At 37.7% G+C, this 23500-nt stretch overlaps 2 protein-coding genes across 6 annotated transcripts; one reads left to right on the forward strand and one right to left on the reverse strand.

The window, feature by feature from the left end:
• Positions 1–265: 265 nt before the first annotated feature.
• Positions 266–19648, reverse strand: LOC111695574 (prolow-density lipoprotein receptor-related protein 1). Of its 3 annotated transcripts, none has more exons than XR_002763898.1 (13): positions 19549–19648; positions 18565–18858; positions 17616–18503; positions 17316–17451; positions 17038–17238; positions 16842–16962; positions 16422–16595; positions 12556–16354; positions 3258–11453; positions 2632–2761; positions 2269–2452; positions 1666–2152; positions 266–1501 (listed from the first exon to the last, which is right to left on the reverse strand). XR_002763898.1 is itself a non-coding variant. In XM_023464942.1 (12 exons), the coding sequence occupies exons 2-12, from the start codon at positions 18815–18817 to the stop codon at positions 2000–2002; spliced, it is 14235 nt and encodes a 4744-aa protein (XP_023320710.1). In that variant the 5' UTR covers positions 18818–18858; positions 19549–19648; the 3' UTR covers positions 266–1999. The 3 variants fall into 3 exon arrangements, 1 of the variants encoding a protein (XP_023320710.1); XR_002763897.1 differs by having other exon boundaries at positions 1655–2152; XM_023464942.1 differs by having other exon boundaries at positions 266–2152.
• A 735-nt stretch (positions 19649–20383) lies between these two features.
• Positions 20384–23436, forward strand: LOC111695576 (methyl-CpG-binding domain protein 2). 3 transcript variants are annotated; one of them, XR_002763899.1, is made up of 4 exons: positions 20384–20560; positions 20670–21279; positions 22459–22770; positions 22928–23436. XR_002763899.1 is itself a non-coding variant. In XM_023464943.1 (3 exons), exons 2-3 carry the CDS (start codon positions 20683–20685, stop codon positions 22615–22617), a joined length of 756 nt encoding a protein of 251 aa, XP_023320711.1. In that variant the 5' UTR covers positions 20384–20560; positions 20670–20682; the 3' UTR covers positions 22618–23436. The 3 variants fall into 3 exon arrangements, 1 of the variants encoding a protein (XP_023320711.1); XR_002763900.1 differs by having other exon boundaries at positions 22949–23436; XM_023464943.1 differs by having other exon boundaries at positions 22459–23436.
• Positions 23437–23500: the final 64 nt, after the last annotated feature.

The raw sequence follows: 23500 nt of genomic DNA on the forward strand, positions 1-23500 counted from the left end.
TGTACAGACATAATCTCAAGTGACCCTCCAATTCACAACGGCACTAAAAGGAGGAGAAAATCATCTATTTGTGTCTAAAAACGTGTTGAATTGTGACAAATTCTTTCATCGTTTTCGCAGCATAAACCCGCAAATCACTCTTAAGGAGAAACTACACTCATACGTCCGTGATCTGATAAAGGTTTAAAGGGCATAGTTGTGAATTGAACATGCCACTCTAAAACTTTTAAGATTATGTTTACGATTCCTTTAATAAAAAATACTATTTTAATGTGTTGGATAAACTGAATGTATTTGGCACAACATTATATAACGAAAGATTAAACAAATATAATTAAAATACTGAAGAGATTCATTTCACTCAAAGCATCAAGGGAACCATCGAACAAAATAACAATTGAACAGGGAACCATCGAACCATCGAACAAGGTTACCATAGAACAGGGAACCAGAGACCTAGGGAACCATCGAACATGGGAACCAGAGATCTAGGGAACCATAGAACAAGGGAACCAGAGATCTAGGAAACCATCACACAAGGGAACCAGAGATCTAGGGAACTACAGAACAAGGGAACCAGAAATCTAGGGAACCAGAGATCTAGGGAACCAGAGATATATGGAACCATCAAGCAAGGGAACCAGAGATCTAGACAACCATCGAACAAAGGAACCAAAGATCTAGGGAACCATGGTGATCTATGGAACCATCAAATAAGGGAACCAGAGATCTAGACAACCATCGAACAGGGGAACCAGAGATCCAGGGAACCATGGAACCATAGAACAAGGGATACAGAAAAATACGAACAAGGGAATCAGGGAACAACTAAAGAAAAAGGAAATGAGGAAACCATGGAAAGGAACCAGGAAAACAAAGAACCAAAGAAAAATGGAAGCTCATTTGATTTAGGATTAAAACCGTGTTATGAAACCAGAACAATGACCAGAGAGTTGTTAAACACTTTCCAGACAGAAATAGAACACATATCAAATATTGTTGAAACACTTACCAGACAGTAATGGAACACTTCCCAGACAGTGATGGAACACTTACCAGACAGGAATGGAACACTTCCCAGACAGTGATGGAACATTTACCAGACAGTAATAGAACACTTACCAGACAGGAATGGAACACTTACCAGACAGTAATAGAACAAAAACCAGAAAGTAATGGAACACTTACCAGACAGTGATGGAACACTTCCCAGACAGTAATAGAAAACTTACCAGACAGAAATGGAAAACTTACCAGACAAAGGTTTTACCTGGCCATACTGTGATAGAACACTAAAACATACTTGGATTGGAACATTAACAATGCTATGGTATTGGTTCCCTTGCCAAAAAAACATGGCGTTCTACAATAAACAACATATCACAAAAGTAAACAACAATAATTGTGTACTGCAAAGCAAATTATTAAATACGAGATGGCAATATTTGGCAACAGCTTGTGCAAAACATTTTAGGCCAATTAGTTTAAAGTCTTACGGACGCTAAACCAGAGCTTTGGTAGAATACTAAACTCATCTTGAAATGATGGATGGAAATATTCCAAATACAAAGAAGAAAATATAAAAAAAATATTTTGAATAGAATTAATTTAGTAATCCTATTTTGATTAGTTTTTCATGAATGGGTAAGAAAACATAGGTTTAACGTCAAATAAAATATTTAGATTTTAAAGCTTAAAAAATAAGCTTGAGCCTAGGTATACGCATTAAAATGTAATTTTTGTGGCGATGTAAATATTTGACTGTAAATATTATTTCATTATTCAAAAAAAAAACAAATTTTCAAATATTTTCACGTGACTATTTAATATAAATAAAGGAGTATAGCTAATCTTATATGAAATGTAAGCTTGTGTGGATATCCGAGCACTATTATAAACTTAATATTAGATTTCAGTTCGGTAGTATAGTTTAGTGTTAGATACAACCTAGGAGTAGGTTTAGATCTATAATGCCCTGGATTGGGAGAACATATGAAGATTAATCTGAATCAGTGTGAATAACCGGTCTACCGTCGGCAGGTGGCGCATCCGTAGATCGGAGTAAACCACTCCTCTCCGACTCTAGGTTGGTTAACTCCAGGATATCAGGATGTAAGACTGTTCCGTCCTTTATTATCGAGGAACGGTTCTCCTGAAAGTAAAGTTGTATTAAACAAAACACCGGGAAATGAGAAAACTTTCTTGATTACTTTTTAGTTGAATGATTTAAAATCAAAGATAAAGACAGGGTTGGATCAATGAGCTCACCAGGAACATAGTTTCATAAACAGGGTTTACAAAGTTAGCGGCAGGTTGGAGCTCCTCCATGGAGAAGAGACCATGTTGGTCCTGAGCCTCGTCGTCCTGCAAGAACATCCTGTTGGAGTACTCCAGGTTGCTTGACCTCGTCCCGCTCTCGTTCATCCGATGGTGTTTAAACGGAGAGGATAACCTGAAAATTTAATTCTCCATGAAAATCCACAATTTCCTTTGAAAACAGGAATTCTTCACTTTATAGGAATCAAATATTTTATTTTATTTGCATTAAAACCAGACTTTAATATTCAACAAGCTGAAAAATGTCTAATTTCCAATTGCTTGTTTAAAAGTAAAATGAAAATAAAAGCTTACTGTCTGCGTTGAATGATGAATACTGTAAGGTAGACTAGAGCTCCAAGTAGTGCTAGAGCAACTATAGAAACTGTAACTATTGTAACAGTCAAGGAGTTAATAGCGCTGTTATCCAAATCTTTTCTCTCATCTAATAAAAACAAACCATGCAATATAATCGGTCAATCTTTGCAATTGTTCAGAAAAAAATCCGTTTTAGTTTTAATAAATTTGTCAAAGTTTAAATAAAAATGTAGATCTTAATTTTTAAAACTTTCCCAAGCAAGCCCTCTTACCGATTTAAAATAATTATTCTTAATTTTCTCCTAGCTTAAACTTCATGGAATATTATAGAACAAAATATATAACAACTTGACAAAGTAACAATTTAAGGACATATTCTTTAGTTAAATTAAGGACAAAACAGTAAGTATTTGTATGGGAGAGAAATATTAAAAAAATATTTTATCCTCATGTGAACCCATTTTTACTAAGTAGCCCTTCACAATTTGATTCAATTTTGGATCAGTAAAGAAGATGATAAGGATTGTACTCTTCAATATTATCATAAAAAAAGATTCTAACCATCAAGAAAGACACTTGTCCCATCCATGTATTGTAATCTATGTTTTTGATATAATTCTTACCGTTTTCTCCGAAGTTGAGAGCACATCGTCCCCCACTCCAACCTTGAGTACAGTGACATCTTACAGAACTTCCATCAGGGAAACATGTTCCTCCGTTTAAACAATGTTTATAACAACGGTTTATACTCTGACAATACTCTCCACTAAACCTCTCATCGCAGATACACTGGGCAAAATATTTTCCACGGTTAGATCGCAAGGTCTGACAAACTCCTCCGTTTTGACAAACCAACTGCTTGCACGGACTGGTTCCGGTAGGTATCTTGATATTACAGGTTGGACCAGCATACTCCGGGGAGCATTCACAAACCTTGGTTCCGTTCAGGGTTCGGCAAGTTCCTCCATTTTCACAGTTTAGACAGGGGAGATACTCGCTCAGAGTATTCTCACACTTCTCTCCTGTAAACCCTTTCTGGCACACACAAACACAGCGACCATCCATCCTGTGACCGTATCCACCATTCCTACAGAATATAGAAAGACATTTATCCTGTTCACACTGTCTTCCTGCGTACATGCTATCCGAACACAGGCACTGGGGCTGACCATTCACCATGTGACAGGTTCCATTGTGGAAACAGGTAAAACCAGAGCAGGAGTTCTTTAAACAGTCCACACCCGGAGGACAGGAACAAGCAGGTTCTCCGATACTATCCATAGAGCACAGACCTGGAGAACAATCTAACCCAGGACACTGATCACATCTTTCTCCATAGAAAGGATTTCTACATTTACAATCAAGTTTTTGACTGCTTCTGTTTATATCACAAGATGCATTATTATGGCAATAGTCCAGACAATCCTTTGTGGCGATCTCACAGCGATCTCCTTGAAATCCATCTTTACATATACAAATGGCACTGTACTCACTTCCAGTCTGGATCTTGTTCAACGGAATACAACGTGCATCATTCTGACAAAATCCAGCACATATGTAGGTTTGACAATACTTTCCAGAGAAGAAAAGGTTACATCTGCATTCAGGTTTCCCATTCTTCATTTCACATGTTCCCTCATGACAGTTCATACCATCACATGTCTCAGTGGTGGTGTCAGCTAAATGGGAACATTTTCCAGATCTCATTTGATAATTATCAGAACAAACACACTTGTAGGTCAGTCTTTGGTCCTCTCCAGGAATAGAGATACAGACAACTTGAGAACCAAACTTCTCACATGGAGCTGAACTACATGGATCTGCTGTGTACATCTTGTCATGCTTGTTCTCCTGCATGATAACTAGGTCTGAAACAGCCAAAACTTCTTCTGCTACAATAGAAATGTTTCCTTTTCCAAACTTATTAAGTTTCAGGATCTTATTGATCCTGTATGTAGTAAAGTAGACTGTATCCTCGAACACTTCAATCCTGTAAGGTTTTCCTAGCTTCGGTTCCACTGTTACAATAACATTTCTACTCTTTCCATCCAACCTTACGGATTCAATAGTCCTCGACTTTAAATCTGTCCAGTATAATCTTCTGGCAGGATAATCTATTGCTAGTGCAGAAGGCCATTGTACTTTTTTCTCCACTAAAAATGTTAAGTCCGACCCGTCAAGTCTTGATGTAAGAATCTTAGGATTTGAACCACAATCCGTGATAAAAAGTTTGCCTGAGTCAGGATCAACTACAATATCTCCTGGGTTATCTATTTTTCCTTGAATAATGGTCAGTGTGTTTCCGGACACATAGTTGACCAGACGAACATTAGATGTTTCTGTATCTATCCAGTAAACATTCTTATTGATCCAGTCCACAGATAAACCTTTAGGGATGCCTCCATCTTCTACTAGTACTCCAGTATGCTGATCTATTAAGCTGCGACGCCTTCTATGTGTTTCTATTTCAGTATCAAATTTAACATACAAGATTGATCTGTTGTTATGTAAAGTAACAAATGCTGTGGGAACCATGTCCTGGTAAAGTATGTCTATAGCTTCAATTTTTAGCTGGTCATAACCTTCATGGTTGGAATGCCCATATGAATCAATCTGAACCATTTTATGAGATTGATATGGATTTAAATGCCTGATGGTATTTTCATTTGCCAACAGCAAAACAGGATCTGAGCCGCTAGCTTTACAGTGTCTTTTATGTCCAGTCTGTTCATATCCTGGAGAACACAAGCATATACTTGAAGAGTTCCCAGTAGAAGCATGCTGATCTTGAACCCTGAGTTTAACCTGACAGATTTGGGAACAAGTTCCAAATTCACAAGAAGGATTATTTTCGCAATCACTTTCATCAGAACCGTCCAGACAATCATTAGTTCCATCGCACACCAGTGAGGTGTCAATACACTTATTATTTTCACACCTAAAGTTCTGTTTGTCAATACAGCCTCCAGAAATGAGACAAGCTTGCTTAGTTTCATCAGAACCATCTGAACAGTCGTTGGTTCCATCACAGACAGAACTCCACAAAACACACTTATTAGTGTCGCATCTGAATCTGTTTGGTTCACAGACAAAGTTCTTGCATGTTTCAAAATCCTCATCACTTCCATCTAGACAGTCAAGTTCTCCGTCACATTTCCATTGTGAGTTAATACATTCTTTAGTACCATTACAATGGTTTGAAGAGCAGGTGTCTTGGTATGACTTGCAAGCAAACTCACCTACAGTGCACATTGATGAAAAACAGTTCAGTTCATCACTTCCATCAGAACAATCTCTTTCCCCATCACACCTCCATTCTTTGTAAATACAATATGGAGGGAAACTACATTTAAACTCTTCTTCACTACACTCCAGGTAACAGAACATCTCATCAGTGCGATCATCTGAACCACAGTCATCAATACCATTACACCATTTACTATTGTGAATACATTTTCCGTTATGGCAAGCTCTCTCATCTTCAGAACAGGTTCGGTATTCTTCCACAGAACAGGACTTTTCATCCGACCCATCTCCACAATCCTGATCATGATCACACCTCCACCTTCCAGGGATACATCTTCCTGTACCACAACGAAAATAGGTTGGGTCACATGTACTCTCATAGATCTTTTCACAAGAGTCAGGTTCATCCTCTTTGTTTGGACAATCAACCTCACGATCACATTTCCAGCTTGGAGGAATACATCTACCATTTCCACATTTGAAAAAATCTCCCCCGCATGTCCTGTTCATAGCTTTGCAGGTTTCCAACTCATCACTGTTATCTCCGCAATCATTTTCCTCATCACACACCCATACTTCAGGTATACAAGCTCCATTGCCACACTGAAACTGGGAAACATGACAATCTCTGGCTGGACAATTCAGTTCATCCTCTCCTCCAGGACAATCTGGGATTTTGTTGCATTTTTTATCTGTGGATATGCAGAAGGAATCTGAAGTTCCATTTGCAGGACATTTAAATTGGTTCTTGAAACATTCATATTCATTGCAATTCTTTTCATCACTCTGATCACCACAATCATCCTTGCTGTCACAGATCTGAGTTGGATGAAGACATTGGTTGTTTTGGCACTGAAATTGGCCAGGTTTACATTTGAATTCTCTACAATCTTGTGGTTCATCGGAACCATCGTCACAGTCATCTTGGCCGTCACATTTCCACCAAAATGGAATACATTTCAATGTACTCTCACAGAGGAACATGCTTGTTGAGCAGTTTGATTTGCAAGATATTTTGTCTTCGGATAAAATAAAGTTTTCTGGACACGAACAAGATTTTTCTAATCCTTCACTTCCTGGTCTTAATAAACACAGGCCATGGCATCCACCATTGTTTTCACAAGGATTAAAAACAGGGCTTGGTTGTCGCATTGGATGATATATTGCAAGGTCCATCGGTCTATGTATAGCTGTTAATATGGTTTCTTGGTTACCTCCATCATATTTGTTGCATCTTTCAATTGACTTAGTTTCCCAATCTGTCCAATAAACATAGTCTTCAAACACAGTCAAAGCAAATATATGATGAAGATTAATACTGGGGTTCTGTCCACGAGAAAGCACTCTTCTTATATTAGTCCCATCTAAGTTGGAATATGCAATATAATCCTCTCTAGCGTCTCCAAAGAATAGTTCTTTTGAGTCAAATGCTATTGTGATGGCGTTGGGCCAACCAAGATTTTCTGATATCAGAACAGTTGGGTTGGAACCATCCAGATAGGATCTTCCAATGTGAGGTTTATCTCCCCAATCAGACCAGTACAAATAACCCTCTAGGGGGTCAAGTGCTAAAGCTCGTGGCTCTTGAAGTCCCTCATTTATCAAGATTTTCCTATATTTTCCATCAAGATTAGAAACCTCAATAGTATCTGAACCCTTATCACACCAGTACAAGTTCCTTCCAACCCAGTCCACGGCAAGACCATCAGGGTTCTGTGGAGTGGCCAAGTTCACAATTTTTGATTCTTCTCCAACTTTACAAAGCTTTCTTAAACTTGAACCATGGGCCGTCACATCAGACCAAAATGCACATTTTGACTTGTAATCAAAATCCAAAGCTACAGCATTCGATTGATTTTTAGCAAATATTTCAGAATTTCCCAAAAGATCCACCATCCTAATGTAATACCTGTTGGAAAACATAATCTTGGGTTGAATTGGACTTTTAGCTTTGCAATGAGATAAATCTGAAGAGAGCTGATATCCAGGAGGACAGTGTTTTCTTTTATCCAGATTTAAGGGATAACTTTGGTTTTTACAATTCATCTCATCAGAGAAGTCCCCACAGTCATTTTCCCCATTGCATCTTAATGCAAGATGCACACAAGCAGAATTGTTGCAGCTAAACTCATGGGTTCTACAACCAAGTCTGTAGTTTTCTTCATTCTCAGTTACATTTTTTGCTTCACAAAATGCAGTGAGTTCGTCACTATGATCTGCACAATCATATGATCCATCACAGAGCTGTCTCTTCTCAAGACACCCCACACCAGTCCGACAATGGATGAAGTTCTCAGGACATTTCTTGTAAGCACAAGTCTCTGGCTCATCACTGAAGTCTCCGCAATCATTGTCTGAATCACAAAAGAAGTGGTTTAGAACACAACGTCCATTGGCGCATCTGAAATAATTACTCTCACATGTTTCAGTGCAGATTAGCTTGTCTTCATCAGCACTAAGTTCCTCATTGCTTGCACAGTCATTTTCCCCATCACAAACCCAGGATTTAGGAATACAGTGTCCTTCGGGGCACTTAAACTCAAGGTCAGATTTACATACTTTATCAGGACATTCCGGTCCTTCGTCAGATCTATCATCACAATCTGGGGTTCCATCACACTGCCAAGCTAAGGATATACACTGTGATTTGTCATGACATTGAAATTCATGTGCTCCACAAGTATTTGTACAATTCTGTTCATCTTCTCCGTTTTTACAATCAAGGTCACGGTCACACAACCAACCTTGTATGATGCATTTACCATCCTCACACTGAAAATGTTCGTCTGGACAGAGAGTGTTTAAAACAGGACCAAGGGTGCAGTTCTCCTCATCTGACCCATCCCAGCAGTCATTTTGTCCATCACATACCCAGCTGGGTAGAATGCAAGCAGTGGTTCGAACACAAGGTATTAATTCCTCATTTACTTTTCTGTGGTGGGTATTTTTAACAACTTCTGTACAGTTGAAAGGAGGGCAGTTTGTTTCATCACTGGCATCAGGACAGTCAGGAGAGAAGTCACACACATTCTTCTCAGAGATGCAGGGACCTATTTTGCATTTAAAACTGTCCTCTCCCCTGTCACACTTACATTCGGTTTCATCAGAAAAGTCTCCGCAATTGTCTACACCATTGCACTGTAGATCATTGAGAATGCATTTATTGTTGGAGCATTGGAAGAATTTTGAAGGACAAGACCTTGATGAACAATATTCTATCTTTTCATCTGATCTGTCAGGACAATGATCTATCCCATCACATGTTAGCTCGTAGGGAATACAGACAAGGTGCTCAATGCTATCCTGCCTTGCACTAGAACATTGGAATTGATTAGAAGCGCAGTTTGAAGCAGAGGAAATACATCTTTGTCCGTCTGGCATTAGATGCCTCCCTGTCCTACAAGAACACTGTACATAACCTTGTTCTGAGTTGCATATATCCTCACAACCACCATTCTGAACCCCACACTTAGGGATGGGGCAAAAGTTTTGGTTTTCTGAGACAGCAATGATACCCATTGGTCTCAATAGCTCATCTTTTAAAACAACTCTATCCTCTCCAGACAGCTTATTTACCTTTACAACACTATGTGACATCCAGTCTGTGAAGAATAGGAACTGATCAAAAACTGCAATATCGAACGGATGCTCAATATATGCGGAAACTACAGTCTTGCAACTTGTTCCATCAAGGTTACACATATCAATTTTATCCAACCTGGCATCAGCCCAGTAGAATTTCTGAGATTTACTATCCACTGTGATTCCGTTTGGCATATGAATTTTATCTGCTACAATTTCTTGTTTCTGGAATCCAGATGAGAATGCACGTTGGATACATGGTCTTTTCCTGTTCCAGTTTGTCCAGTAAATCATACCGGTACAAATATCTATGTCTATCCCCCGCGGTTTATCCTCATAGCTTAGTTGAACAACTAGCTCTGTCCTTAAAACATCAGAGTTAGAGATATTAAGTTTTCTGATTGAACTATCAGATGTTGAAGTCCAGTAAAGAATGTTTCTTAAACTATCAAACGTCAGGCCTTCCACTGAGCTTTGTCCGGACAAAATCTTCTTAAATCCAGTTCCATTAAAGTAAACACTGTTGATGGTTCCAGCCTGAATATCCGAGTAGAATATTGTACTCTCCTGGTAACTATATGCCAATCCAATCGCATTCTGGAGTGAAACGTTATTCGAGATTGTGGGGATGGGGGGTGTTAAATTATTTTCAGGATTCAGGTGTAAACTTTCTATGACGGAACCTGCGGAGAATAATATGAATGCGCTGTGGTCAACACAGGTTTTCTTATCTTCACCTAGTTTCCTGAATGAACATTGACAAACTCCTTCCTGTCCGTTGAATAGACAGAGTTCAGAGCAATGAGAAGGATTCTTACAGACATTTGTAACATTCTGGTCTTGTAAAGACTGGCTATACATCTCTATATCCTTTAGATTAGTAATGTCTCCTAGATTCTGCTTCAGGATTTTTACATCAGAGCTGAGATCTATGTCGAAATAGTTAATACTGCCAAGTTTGTAATTGACATCCATCCACCAGAGCTTGTTCTCGAAATAGGTAATGGATACAGGAGATCTGAAAAGGTCTTCATCCTTTTTTCGTAGCACTTCAAATGTATCTCCATCAAATGAAACCCTGCTAAAAGCTTCTCCATTAGATGAGTCAAGATAACAAAGATAAACCCATTCACCAATTGTATCCAGACTGATGTCAGTCACAAAATTCATTTTTGTATTATCAGAAATGACCTTTCTCCCTGACCCATCCAAGAAAGATCGTTCCAACTTTGCTCCACTTATGTCTGTATCTGCCCAGAAGAGAAAACCATGTGCAGGAGACACTTCAATAGCTGAAGGTCTAACTAGACCTCCAGAGATGATAACCTTCCTGAACCTTCCGTCTGTTCTACAAACTTCTATAACATCTGTTCTATCATCCGTCCAATACAGGTTCTTTGCAACCCAATCTATTGCAATAGAAACAGGAGATTCAAGTTTATCCAAGATCATTTTCTTCTCCGTTCCATCCCGCTTCATCCTCCATATTTCTCCGACCCCGTTATCTGACCAAAATATTATATTCTCTGCTGCCAGGTATGAAACTGAAGTGGGTTGACCCGTGTTAGGAACTGGAACTAGAACACTGCTTTGGTGGGAGTTGGACGGAGACATGCCTTGAATCCTGTTATCTGACAGATATAGCAGGAAGTGTGGGATGGGAATACACTCCGAGGTGTTGAATTCACTGACATGATAACCAATACTGCACATACATCTGATTTTTCCTTGTTTAACAGGTACACAGAGATGTTGGCAACCTCCATTATTAGTTCCACATTTATTCACCCCAATCTGCATTTTACGATCATAGACTTGTAGAGACAACACCACATTCGTCAGGTTCTTTAAAACCTGGTCCACGTTTCTCAAATCTCGAGACATTATACTCGAGTTTCCTCCGTGATTTTTTCCATAGAAGAAGGTTTGATTATAGATGGTTAACGCTGTTATCCCAGGGAATGGAAGGTACGAAGAGGAATCAAGTAATCCTGAAAAATGATGATGCTAACAAAATTCCATACTTTAGGTTTTTTATTTATTATTTTTTATTCTTTTTATTTTATTAATAGGGCTGTTCCCCATTCCTCAAGTATTTTAAAATGAATTTTTTTTATTTGTATTATAATCTTATATATTAGGTTCCATCTATACGAATGAGTACTGCTCAGGAGCGAGATTTAGTATAAAAACAAAAGCAAAGGTTGGTTTGTAAACCATAACACAGATTTTAAACAAAGGAATTAAGTCTTTGCTCTGATTTCCAATTCCTTATATCTTTGCAGCCCAAAGTCGTAGATCTTAGATATTTTGAACAATGAATAAATTAGGTTAGATCAAAAAATTGAAATATCCAAGGTTTACAACATCAGGTTAAACAATGGATTAGAAAATTTGAGTTTTGGGAAAATTAAATTTCTTAACAACTAATATTGAATGTAAAAAATTGATGATCAGATCACTTTAATTATACTTTTTTTTTCATATTTTATTTGCACTAAATCTAGGCTCTAAATAATCTGAATATTAAAATATACTAATTAATAAAAAAGAATTTTGAAGTAGCTATCGTTTTTTTGTGGGGAGTGGGGGGGGTAAAAAAGGGAACAAAAATCATGCAGCTGAAAGAGGAAAAAAGAGGGGAATTAGTTAGAAATTTGAACGTCAATTAAACTTTGTGAAGCTTTTTCTACTGCCAATGATGTGAACGTGAAACACATTTTTCTTTAAACTTCAAGATACCCCCCCCCACCTCCCTATTTGTTTTGGTTTGAATAAGGGCGGATGTCAAAATTAAAATAATATTAAAAAATGTTTCCGTTATTACTTGAATTTATAATTCTATTCTATTAAAATGTAATTTTCAGTGAGACTGATTTTAAAAAGCAAATGACACAGTATTTAAAAAAGGTTACTATAAAGATTATTGTTTGCCAAAAAATGTACCAAAACTTTCTCTCAATATTGTGAGTATGAAAAAAACAACCCAGACCGTATTCCCCAATTTTAAATATAGTGGAGCTGAATAAGATATAAAAACACAACTCTGAATGTTTCTAAAAGTTGTTGCTGGAACAAAAACTAAATTATTACCTGCGTGAATATTATACTGTCTCAGCTCCGAGTTCTCAATCCAATAAAGATCTTCTGTCTCCGAGTAAAAGGTTAAACAGCTCAGATTGTAAGGATCATCTTCTGATCTTAGAACAGAGTAAATCTCAGCTATATCAGTTCCATCCATCCAGCTCCTCATTATACTTTCAGTTGAGTTCTCCAGGTTCACTTCGTGCCAGAATATTATTCCTAGCTCTGGAGCCACGAGTAAGTCCTTTACTAATGACGGGAGATCTTTTATCTTAACAACTCCCGTTCCATCCAGTTTACTAGCGTAGATACTACTGGAGTCATTGTTCTCTTCGTCCGAGCTTGCGTAGAACAGGGTTTCCGAGATCCAATCAATTGACAGTCCTCCAACTATAGCTGTCGGACCCTGGGCCAGGGTATCCTTAGAATCGTATCCAACAACTTCTACAATAACATGAACTTGGTTATCTTCTCCTCCTATACTAGCTCGTCTTATAACCCGGATACTTGGCCAACTTGGGTTGCCTGTATCCATCCAAAATAATTCCCTACTTTTGGCCAGGAAGTTAATATGATTAGGGAAAACTGTGTTAGGATAAGGAATGGGAGGGATGAGATGATGAGCAGGGTTTGCTAGATCAACTCCTCGGATCTCATTCTCGGCGGAGTAGAGAAGCATCACATGATTCTCTTCGCAGGTTTTCTTATCTACAGAGAGCTTCATAATATGCGGACAACCGCAGGTTGCAGTTCGATTCAATCCCAATAAACATAGATGAGAACAGTTTCCGTTATTTAGGTTGCAAGGATGAGGTTTTCTAGGACGGATTTGAAGAGAAGGATGGACAACCTTGATCCCATAAGGTTTGTTTAAAGTTTTATCCATAACCTTGATATCGGTTCCGTTCCATTTGTTTGCTCTAACAACTGAGTTAGTTCTCCAGTCTGTCCAATAGATATGTGATTCAAACAGAGCAAGAGAGAAAGGATGAGAAAGATATTGATGACCTCGGAGAATCTCTCTGTGATCGGACCCGTCGTAGAATGTTGTGTGTGCCGAGTCACTTCTAGCATCTATCCAGTAAATACGTCTTACAAGATAATCCAGGGTTAACCCGTTGGGCCAAGCTCCTCCATAACTGGAAACCAGGAAAACAATTCTCCTCTGGGTCTCATCTCCGTCCATAGAGCAGGACTCAATTCTTGAGTTCCCAGCAGAATCCCAGTCTGTCCAGAATAAGATAGCTTCTCCAGGATCCAGAGCCAAGGCGCGAGGACTATGCATGTTTCCTGAGATCAGTGTTTTCCGGAAGGATCCATTGATTTTTGCTACTTCAATCTGATCCAAGTTGGATTCAATCCAGTACAAGTTTTCTCCGATCCAATCAACAGCCAAACCTTCTGCCGTGGTGAGTCCGGAGTGAACAACTTGCTTCATGTCGGAGATCATTTCTTCGTTCAAGGTTCCTCTATAAATAGAATCATCCGCCAGATCCATCCAGAAGAGTTCAGTTTTACTCTTGGATATAAAAAAATCAAGAGCTATAGTGTTCTTCAGGTTGGAGAGAATGGTTCTAGCTTTACCACGTCTAAGATCAATAGCTCTATGTTCATGTCTATTGGTGAAAACTATTCTGGGATGAGATTCATCTTTACTCTTACATGTAAACTTGTCCGACTGGAGAGAGTAACCTTTATGACAGAAACATTTATGCCTGTGTCCTGATATTTGTTTACAGAGTTGAGAACATGTGCCCCACTGACTACAAGGATGAAGGTCTGTACAGTTGGTCCGAGATTGATCCAGGTACTGGTCTGCTGGACAGGAGCAACGATGTCCATCAGGAGAATTAAAGCACACGTCGGAGCAGGTATTTATCAAACTATCACACTGCTTCTCAGGACAAAGCAATCCCTCGTCCGATCCGTCTTTGCAATCCTGGACTCCGTTACATAATCTCTCTGCATTAATACATTTTGTTTTATTCAACCTTGAGTCACATTCCAGATTCGGATAATTGCAATGCATCACACTGTTACATGTCGACTCATCCGATCCGTCTTCGCAATCTATGTCCCCGTCACACCAGTAGGATACAGGGATACATTTATGTCCGGAAATACAAGATATTTCCTTGCTTCTACAGTTAGATGTACAGTTCCCATGATTTTCATCTGATCCGTCCACACAGTCCTGGTTCCCATCACAAACAAACTTACTTGGGAGACAAGTTCCATCTCCACAGAAGAACTCTGATGGTTCACACCGACTCTGGAGCTGAGTTGGACAGTTTCTCTCATCCTCTCCGTCCGTACAGTCCTTCTGTCCATTGCAGATAGAATTCTCTGGTATGCACTGCCAATCAACGGAGCAGAAAAACAGTCCATCCTCGCAGATTTGCGGACAACCTTGTTCATCCGTTCCATCCGTACAATCCTCCTCTCCGTCACACTTGAAGTCCTTGGGTATACACTTGTAGGTATCACAGGTGAACTGAGTAGATAAACATGAAACATTGAAGCAACCCTGGTGTTCATCACTAGAATCAGGACAATCAGGTACTCCGTCACACTCCCAGCTCCCAGGGATACATTTACCGTCACCGGAGCACTCAAACTTATCCTCCTCACACTCCAGGGTAGAACACATTTCTTCAGTTTCATCACTTCCATCCTCACAGTCCTCATCCCCGTCACACATCCACATCTTAGATATACATTCGGAGCTAGTGAGACAGGTGAACTGCTCCTCGGAGCAGGTTCCATCATGGAAACAAGTCTCGGTCAGGGTTTCATCCGAACCATCAGAACAGTCTTTAACTCCGTTACAAACCTTATCCTGACTTAGACACAATCCTGAGGGATCATTGCACTTAAATTCTCCTTCCTTACACTCGGCATTTGTGATATCAGGTTTCTTATCACAGGTTTTCATATCCAGGTTTAACTGTAATCCATTAGGACAGGAGCATACAGGAGCTGCAGGAGTTATCAAACAGAGGTGAGAACATTTCAGCGCAGAACAATCCATCTTTGACACCTTCTGCGCAGATGCAGAGAAGTATTTGATTTCAAACATTTGAGGATTATTCTTGAGAATGGTTGAGGTTATATTTGTTTCTAGGTTGTGGGTAATAATGTTTCCGTTAATAAACTCAGTCCAGAACAGTTCATTCTTGTAGAACGTGAGACCATAGGGACGGGATGTATACCGCTCTCCAGAAAGAATAAGTTTTCTCCGTTGCGAGACAGAATTCTTGTTTAGATCATCTCCGAGTTTTAAGGATTCAACCTTATTTAGGAATGTATCACACCAATACAAAGTTTCTGTGTCAGAGTTGTAAACAAGACCATTTGGCCACTGGAGCTCTGATGTGACCAGAGCTTGTATATTGGTGCCGTCCATCCAACCGGAGTAGATCGTACCAGAGAATGATATCCCGCCTTCAATATTGTTCCAGTTCGTCCAGAACATCAAACCCTTCCCAGCTGCTAAAGACAATGATCTTACATTACTGGTCCCGGAGTTGATCAAGGTCCTCCTTGAGCTAGGATCAAGAAGAGAGATCACAAATATACTCTGTAATCCTTCATCACTCCAGTACAGGTTCTCTCCAACCCAATCCACAGCTAATCCTTCAACCTTGTTCAATCCTTCAGTGATAAAATCCTCCCGGATCATCTTGTTCTCAAACATTTTCACACGTTCGATCTTTAAAGCTTGGGAGTCAGAGAAGTATAGATATTTGGTTTTAAAATGGAAATCCATTGTGGTTGGTCTAGAGATCCCAGAGACGGGTATCATTACCTAAAATAAAAACATTTAAAAAATGGTAAATATTAAAAAATTTGTTGATTTCTAAAAACTAACTTACATCTGTATTCATGCTGCTGGATGTGATTCCACGGATCATCCCTGGTTTCTGTTGTCCGAAGATAAGTATATTCTTGACAGTTTGCAGGATACAGTTGGACCCGGAGTTGGAGAGAGTAAACCCTGATCTGCACACACACTTGTAGTACGGAGACACGGAGAGCGGGATGCAAAACTAAAGGAAAAATCTTGAAGTTAGAACTAAAGATTAAAAATTAAAATTCATAACGAAAAAATTAATTTGATTGATCCGCAAATGTTTATGATTTTAACCTCTTTCTCTTCCAGACTAACAGTTTTGATATAACTTAACATGTTTTTACTATAATCTGTAAGGAAAAGGTAAGGAAGACGACGGAATACAGACATGGTTCATAATGAGAAGATCAAGGATGGTTTTCAATGAAGAATAAAAACTTACATGTTGGCATGGGTTCCTCTCCAAACATGGATGAATATCTACAGTTAGGTTGGTATACAGAGGTTGCCTAGCTCTATGGTAAACTTGAACAGAGAACGGGCGGGATTTGGATTGAACAATTCTAAAAAATTAAATATATAAATCATTCTCAATATTTTGATGAATCAAACAGTATAAATTAGAAATTTAAACCTACTTGGAAATATTTGTAGGTTTGAATCTGTCCAGATGAAGAATTGAGTTTTCTCTCCAGGATGTGACGAATATACTTGTTTGGAAGATTGAGAGCGTGTAAAGGTGTTCTACTGGAGAGCCTCGAACCACTGTTATCCTTCCTTCTCCGTTATAGGAGCAACGTTCTATGTAGTTTAAGTACGTATCCACCCAGTAAACATGCCTAGATAATTTGTTGATTTACATTTTTATATTTCAAAAAAAAAACGGGGGTTTGTATTAATTATCCCATTTTTCTACCTGTTTGGATGGTCTACGGTTACTCCATAGGGATAGACTATCTTAGTATCAACCAGGATTTTCCGTTGTGAACCATCCAACCCTGCTCTCTCTAGCCTGGGTGGAGCTGAACCACTGCTTGTGAAGAACATGAAACCTTAACAAGAAGAATATAATACCATTTTTTTTGTGAAGAAAAAATATAAAAAAATTGATTTAAAGCTTAATTTTTGAACATAAATCAAGTTTTTATAATTCTTCTCCTTTCTAAAAAACAAATTAAAATATTTAAAATTTCCAAATGTAGATTGTAAGAATTACCTGCAGAAGGATCCAGAGCAATTCCTCTAGGTTTACTCATTCTTGTATTGATCACAACTTTACAAAACTGTTTGGTAGATCCTTCCACTAGTCGACACAGGAATATAGATTCTCTAGATTCATCCAGATAATACCAGTTCCCACTTCCCCAGTCCAGAGCAATCTGGTTCACGTTGGAGTAGGGGAATAGATCTGGATCAGGTAAACTCCAGTTCTCCGACATATCTATTCTAGAACAACTCATAGAGGAACCTGAAACTGTTGGGGTAGTGTTGTATGAGTGTGAGATCCAGCAAAAGGATTGGTTTCTATGGTTGAAATCTATGGCGTATGAGTCCAATGTGTTTAATTTTTTAATCGTTCTTCCATCCAGATGGATATTTTGTACTGTATCAGTGCTTGATATTAGAAGAGATGCAGGTTGGTTGAGTGGGGAGTTGATGGCGAGGCAGGACGAGGGAGGAACAAGCTTGTATCCGGGAAGACAAGCACACTGGTAGGTTCCAGGTAGATCTGTACACAGTTGATCACAGGTTCCTTCAACAGCGCACTCATTAGCGTCTACACAGAGAGCACCAGCTGGTTGCTTTCCGGTAGGACAAATACACTTAGCTCCCCGCCAGCTCATTCTACACTCGGAGCTACAGTTGAAACTTTCACAGTCCAACAAATCACAAAAAGGTCCTTCGTCAGAGTTATCTGCACAGTCAACCTTTCCGTCACAGTGAAGCTCTGTCCGGATACAGGTTGAGTCTCTACAGGCGGTTTGTCCATTAGGACAGGTTGAGTTGGTTGAGCAGAGAAGAGGATCTTCGTCCGATGTATCTTCTCCTGATCCTCCACAATCCAGCTCACCATCACACAACCAGCCTTCCATTATACACTTCCCTAAAATAAGAACATGTTTAAAAATATTGCAAAAGTTAAACAATTAAGATTATATTCCAACCTGTTTTCTTGCATGAGAACTGACCCTCCTGGCAGGACGGTTCGGGACAGGATTCGGGTTCATCGGAGAGATCCAGACACTCTGGGATACCATCACAGTACCACTGGGACGGGATACACCTGGAGCCATCAGCGCACTGAAACTCGTCCTGTGCACAGGGAGCTATTCCGTCGGAGAAATTAAACCCAAGGAGAAGAAAGAAAAACGTGTTTTGAAAAAACCTTTCCAGGATTTTATTCAAGTCCATTTTCATCGTGAATTCATTCTTCGTTTTCTCATCTTCTGTTCAAATCCCTAAAAGAAAATTGTTGGTTGTAAATAACTTACAATAAGTAAATCTTTTAAAAGTGAATTTCAATTTATCCAAAAAAATTTAACTTTTATCTCAATGTGTCAAAATAACAGTTTTCGATTAACATTGTAAATATTTCTACTATTGTACAAGGTGAGCCATACATCGAAAGAATTTATGAAATGTCGTCTTGACAATTTTTCAGTGGGTTTTATACTATTTTACGTAAATCTCAGTATTTAGGAAAATAAATAAATAGCCATGAATGTGCGGGAACAGTTTTAAATCATTTAAATAAAAAACTAAATATCTGCAACATTCCATCATCAGAAAGTGAAGAATACGACATTTGATGAATTCTTTCGATGTATGGCTAAACTATACATTTCGAAATAACCAAATCCTAGATTTAAATAATAAAAGTTTTTTTATTTGGTTTAAGAAGCAAAGTTCAAATCTCAAAAGATATCTCGACAATGTCAATAACAATCATTAAGCAATGTAATTCTAAAATATTCATTTTTAAATTAAATTTTCTGTTCGGTTACACTTTAAATACAATACAATGTAATCATTAAACATAAATTTTATATTCCAGAGATTAATTGTTGTTAGACAAACATTTCATAATGGATTTGGTCCATGGAAAACTTTAGCTAATAATTGTTTGATCTGTTTATGTAAACATTTACCTGTATCACATCATATTATTGTTTTTGTTTGGCTCTTGTTTTGTATTATCTTGGGTTTGGGTTTGAGATGAACCAGTTCGAGCATGCGCAAAGGGTTTTATTTAATCCTGGCGGTTTCAGGTTTAACTCAATTTTTATGCAGTAAACTTATTTCATTCTCAAAACTCATGAAAAACGGAATGATAATGTAGAAAGATTTAAGAGGGTTTTGTGAGTTTATCTTAATAAAGTTTCCGTCAGGTTTTGAAGGGATGAATCTGGGTTGAAATAACGAAATAAATAAGAGAATTAAATTGAAACCGCCGATTTAGACACTGTAGAGCCCCCCCCCTTCCCGGCTCCAGTCAGTACTACAGGGTTTCCAACCAGGCATAATGGATGCCGTTTTTTCAAAACAAACCAAAAATTAAAAAGCATCCAATATTTTGAAAGAGCATAACGGCACAATTTAGCATACTTTTAAAATTTTTCCGAAAAAAGCACAATTTTTCTTTAAAATCGGCATAATTTGGGATTGTAAATGTGTCCCAAAAAATATATTTCTTCTTAAATATCATCCAGCATGAAAATATTTACAAGATTCTATGAAATTTCTCATCGACTGTTAAATATTTACTGTAGACCCACTCGTAGACCTCCCACCGGCCCAGAGTAGGGGGGAGTCTAATATGTTCATAAATTTAGAGATTTTATGTTTGCTTAAGACCAGTCCGCGCAGGCGCGAGAAAAAAATGAAACCTACCAAAACAGCATGATTTTCTCAAATTTTGAAATTGTAGCTTTAAAAACGGAATAAACGGGATAATTTTCAATTTTACAGAAAATAGCATAAAATGGCATAATTGATCGCTGGAATATCATCTGAGCTCCAGTCTCTAGAAGAGCTTGGTAACCCTGCAGTTAGTACTCAGTACTCAGTAGCAACACAAACCATCACGGAGCTCTGAGTTGTTTATTTATGTTAATTCGTTAAGTGTCAAACAATTTTTTCTAAGAAGAACAGAAGAACCTGGTAGGATTTAACTAAACTATAAATTATTACAAATACTTGAAATCTATAAAATTATAAAACTTAATAAAAAAAGATATGAATTAAATAATTTTGACCATTTTTTGTTCAGAAGTGAGTTAAGAATGAGTTCTCAGAAATCTCAGGAACTGTGCTCCGCCTTACCTCCAGGATGGATCCGGGAAACCTCCCGGAGAACGAACGGAGTCTCATCTGGTAGACTAGATGTATTCTACATCAGCCCGGCAGGAAAGAAGATTAGAAATAAAAATGATCTCATTAAAGAGATCGGAGAAACCTTCGATCTTTCCGGGTTCGATTACAGCGCGGGCAAGATGGGATCCTCTCTCATAAAGTCAGGACGGAGCAGAAAACCTTTGAAAAAACCTGTAACTGACGCAACCCTGACCACGAACCTAAATAGTCTGATATCCCCAATCCGTCAAACTGCGTCAATTTTCAAGCAACCCGTGACAGTGTTTAAGACGCATGAAACCCAGGTTAAGAATATAAAATCAGAGAAAGAGAAACCTCGCCAACTCTTCTGGGAGATGAGACTGAGTAATATAACCTCTAGCAACGTGGACGACGAGTTGTTTGAGATGAGTCTGCCAAGGAGGATTAAAGAATTAGAGTGTTTACAGGGTCAGACTAGTAATAGCACTCTTCTAGCTTCCATTAGTACTGCACTGCATCTAGACAAGAAACCAGTTTTAGGACAGGTTCGAACAATTCAATCTTTAAATCAATAATTAAAGTTAAATTAAAATTGGAAGGGTATTATTTTTTATTTGAGTCTCAAATCAGGAATATAATACATATAATAATATTTAATAATATCATAATTAATGTTAAGATTAAATCAATGAGAAACGATATCATGCATCTGTATTTACAAAGTTTGCTTTTTCACTCGCATAGAGAATAGAATATATATTAGAGTGGAATTTACTATAACAAAAAGTGTAAAACGGCCATTTTGTTGTACTGTTTCCATACTGCAGTTGTACTTCACATATTTGCGCTATATAACCTTTTGGGCCCTGGAACATCATTTTATAGAAAATCTAAAATTATTATTAAAAGAAAACCAAATTATGAAATTATAGGCTGGTTTTATAATTGACCAATGATCATTACACATAGACTCTATGCCTTTCACTTTACAAACGATGATTTCCCGTTAAAAGTATAAATCAAATGATGTTTTTTATTCACCTAATTCAATTTATAAAGATTATTTAACAGCTTTAAAAAATTTTAAATTGAAATGGATAGTCTAGTGAATATACTGTATTAATGTACTCTACTGCATATAATTTGTGAACATTTACATTACACTTTGTACACTTTGAACTCCCTTTCAGGCTGAAAGGGACTGACACAATTCATACCGAAGGATTGTCAAAATTCCACTCCAATATATATTCTATTCTCTTTGTTCACTCGCCACTATAAAACACACTATTTTTTCGATGAGTGCAAACCACTGCAGTAAGCACCAAGCTTGGGAGGATTGGATAGATCCGATCACAACTCATAAACCCCTGGATATTTGCTTTAATTTTAGATTGAGATTCTGGCAAAACAAGGGAATTTTATTTTAGGTTGGGTTAAAAGTTCTAAAATGCATGGGTTTACTTTTATGGCGAAAATTTAGTTTCCGGGCAAAGCCGGATTCTAAAGCTAGTATGTATTTTGAAATTAAGATAAAAATGATGTATATAAATAAATATATTTACCATATTTACTCTAGCTGTCCGAAAGATGGATTTTACAAATAAAAAAACGTATTTAACAATATATTGATTATAGGTATAAAATTTATGAATAATAGTATCTTATACATAAAAAGTTTTAGTGTCAATAATAAAATGGTAGAAATTTTACTTTAATTTTAGAAAAATATTCCTGAAGAGAAGAACCCTGTTTTATTCCTGAACCCTGAGCAACCATTCGTGGCCGACCTGGAGGTATCCGATCTCGAGATCAAAGAACAGGAGGAGAAGGTCAAGGAAGCAAGGAATAAGCTCGCCCTAGCAGTAAAAGCACTCGGATAAACTGAGTAACCTCGCTGGGTCACCATTAACTAAGCTTTCGGTGTGTTCTGAAGTAATTTGCAGTACACTGACCAAAAATATTTAGTAGCTTTTAGTGGAGAGTGGGGTATACACAAAACGGATATTTTTCAATCAACTTTAAGAGATCTTGTGGTAGGAACTTTTAAATGTACTGGATGAGTAGAGGATTAATCAATCTCTCATTGGTTAAAACCGATCTTTGATTGGACAAACATACTGGTGTATTTTTGTAATCAGTTAATCCGCTGCGAGGATAGATCGTGTTTAACTTAATTCATTCATTTATAAGTTCCAAGCTCTGTTATCTTAGTTGTAGTTTTATGCATATTGTACAGGGAATCTTTACAAACATGGGAACTTGTTGATGAAATTTAATGAATCTTAAAATGCTGATGAAATGTTCTTAATTGTACAAAATTAATCGCGCTTTTTTTGTCGTTCTCCTTTATATGTTAAAAGATTATGGAGATATCATAAGTCTAGGATTATCAGTTACATTTCAAAAGAATGAAATTAGGATTCATATAATTATATTATGTTAAATAGGAAATACTGCGGTGTTCAAAACGATAAATTAAATTTCTTCACATAATTTTCATGTTCCTAAGGACTTTAATAAAGATAAGGAACCCCCATAATCTACGTGTACAAAAAGTTATGTCAATATTAAATGGGGTTTCTTTTGTTGATTCCTTTTTAAGGACTCTCTTCTTAAACATTTTTAAATCCCAGACATTGTGAATATTTGCGTCTTTCTTGTGTTTTTCAGTTAATAAATATTTTATACTACTAGAAATATTTCTCTTTATGAATACTGAATACGATACCAATGATCCTCAGAAACAGATTCGAAAGAACCCGT

Source organism: Eurytemora carolleeae, unplaced genomic scaffold (genome assembly GCF_000591075.1).
Source record: "Eurytemora carolleeae unplaced genomic scaffold, Eaff_2.0 scaffold231, whole genome shotgun sequence".
NCBI lineage: Eukaryota > Metazoa > Arthropoda > Copepoda > Calanoida > Temoridae > Eurytemora > Eurytemora carolleeae.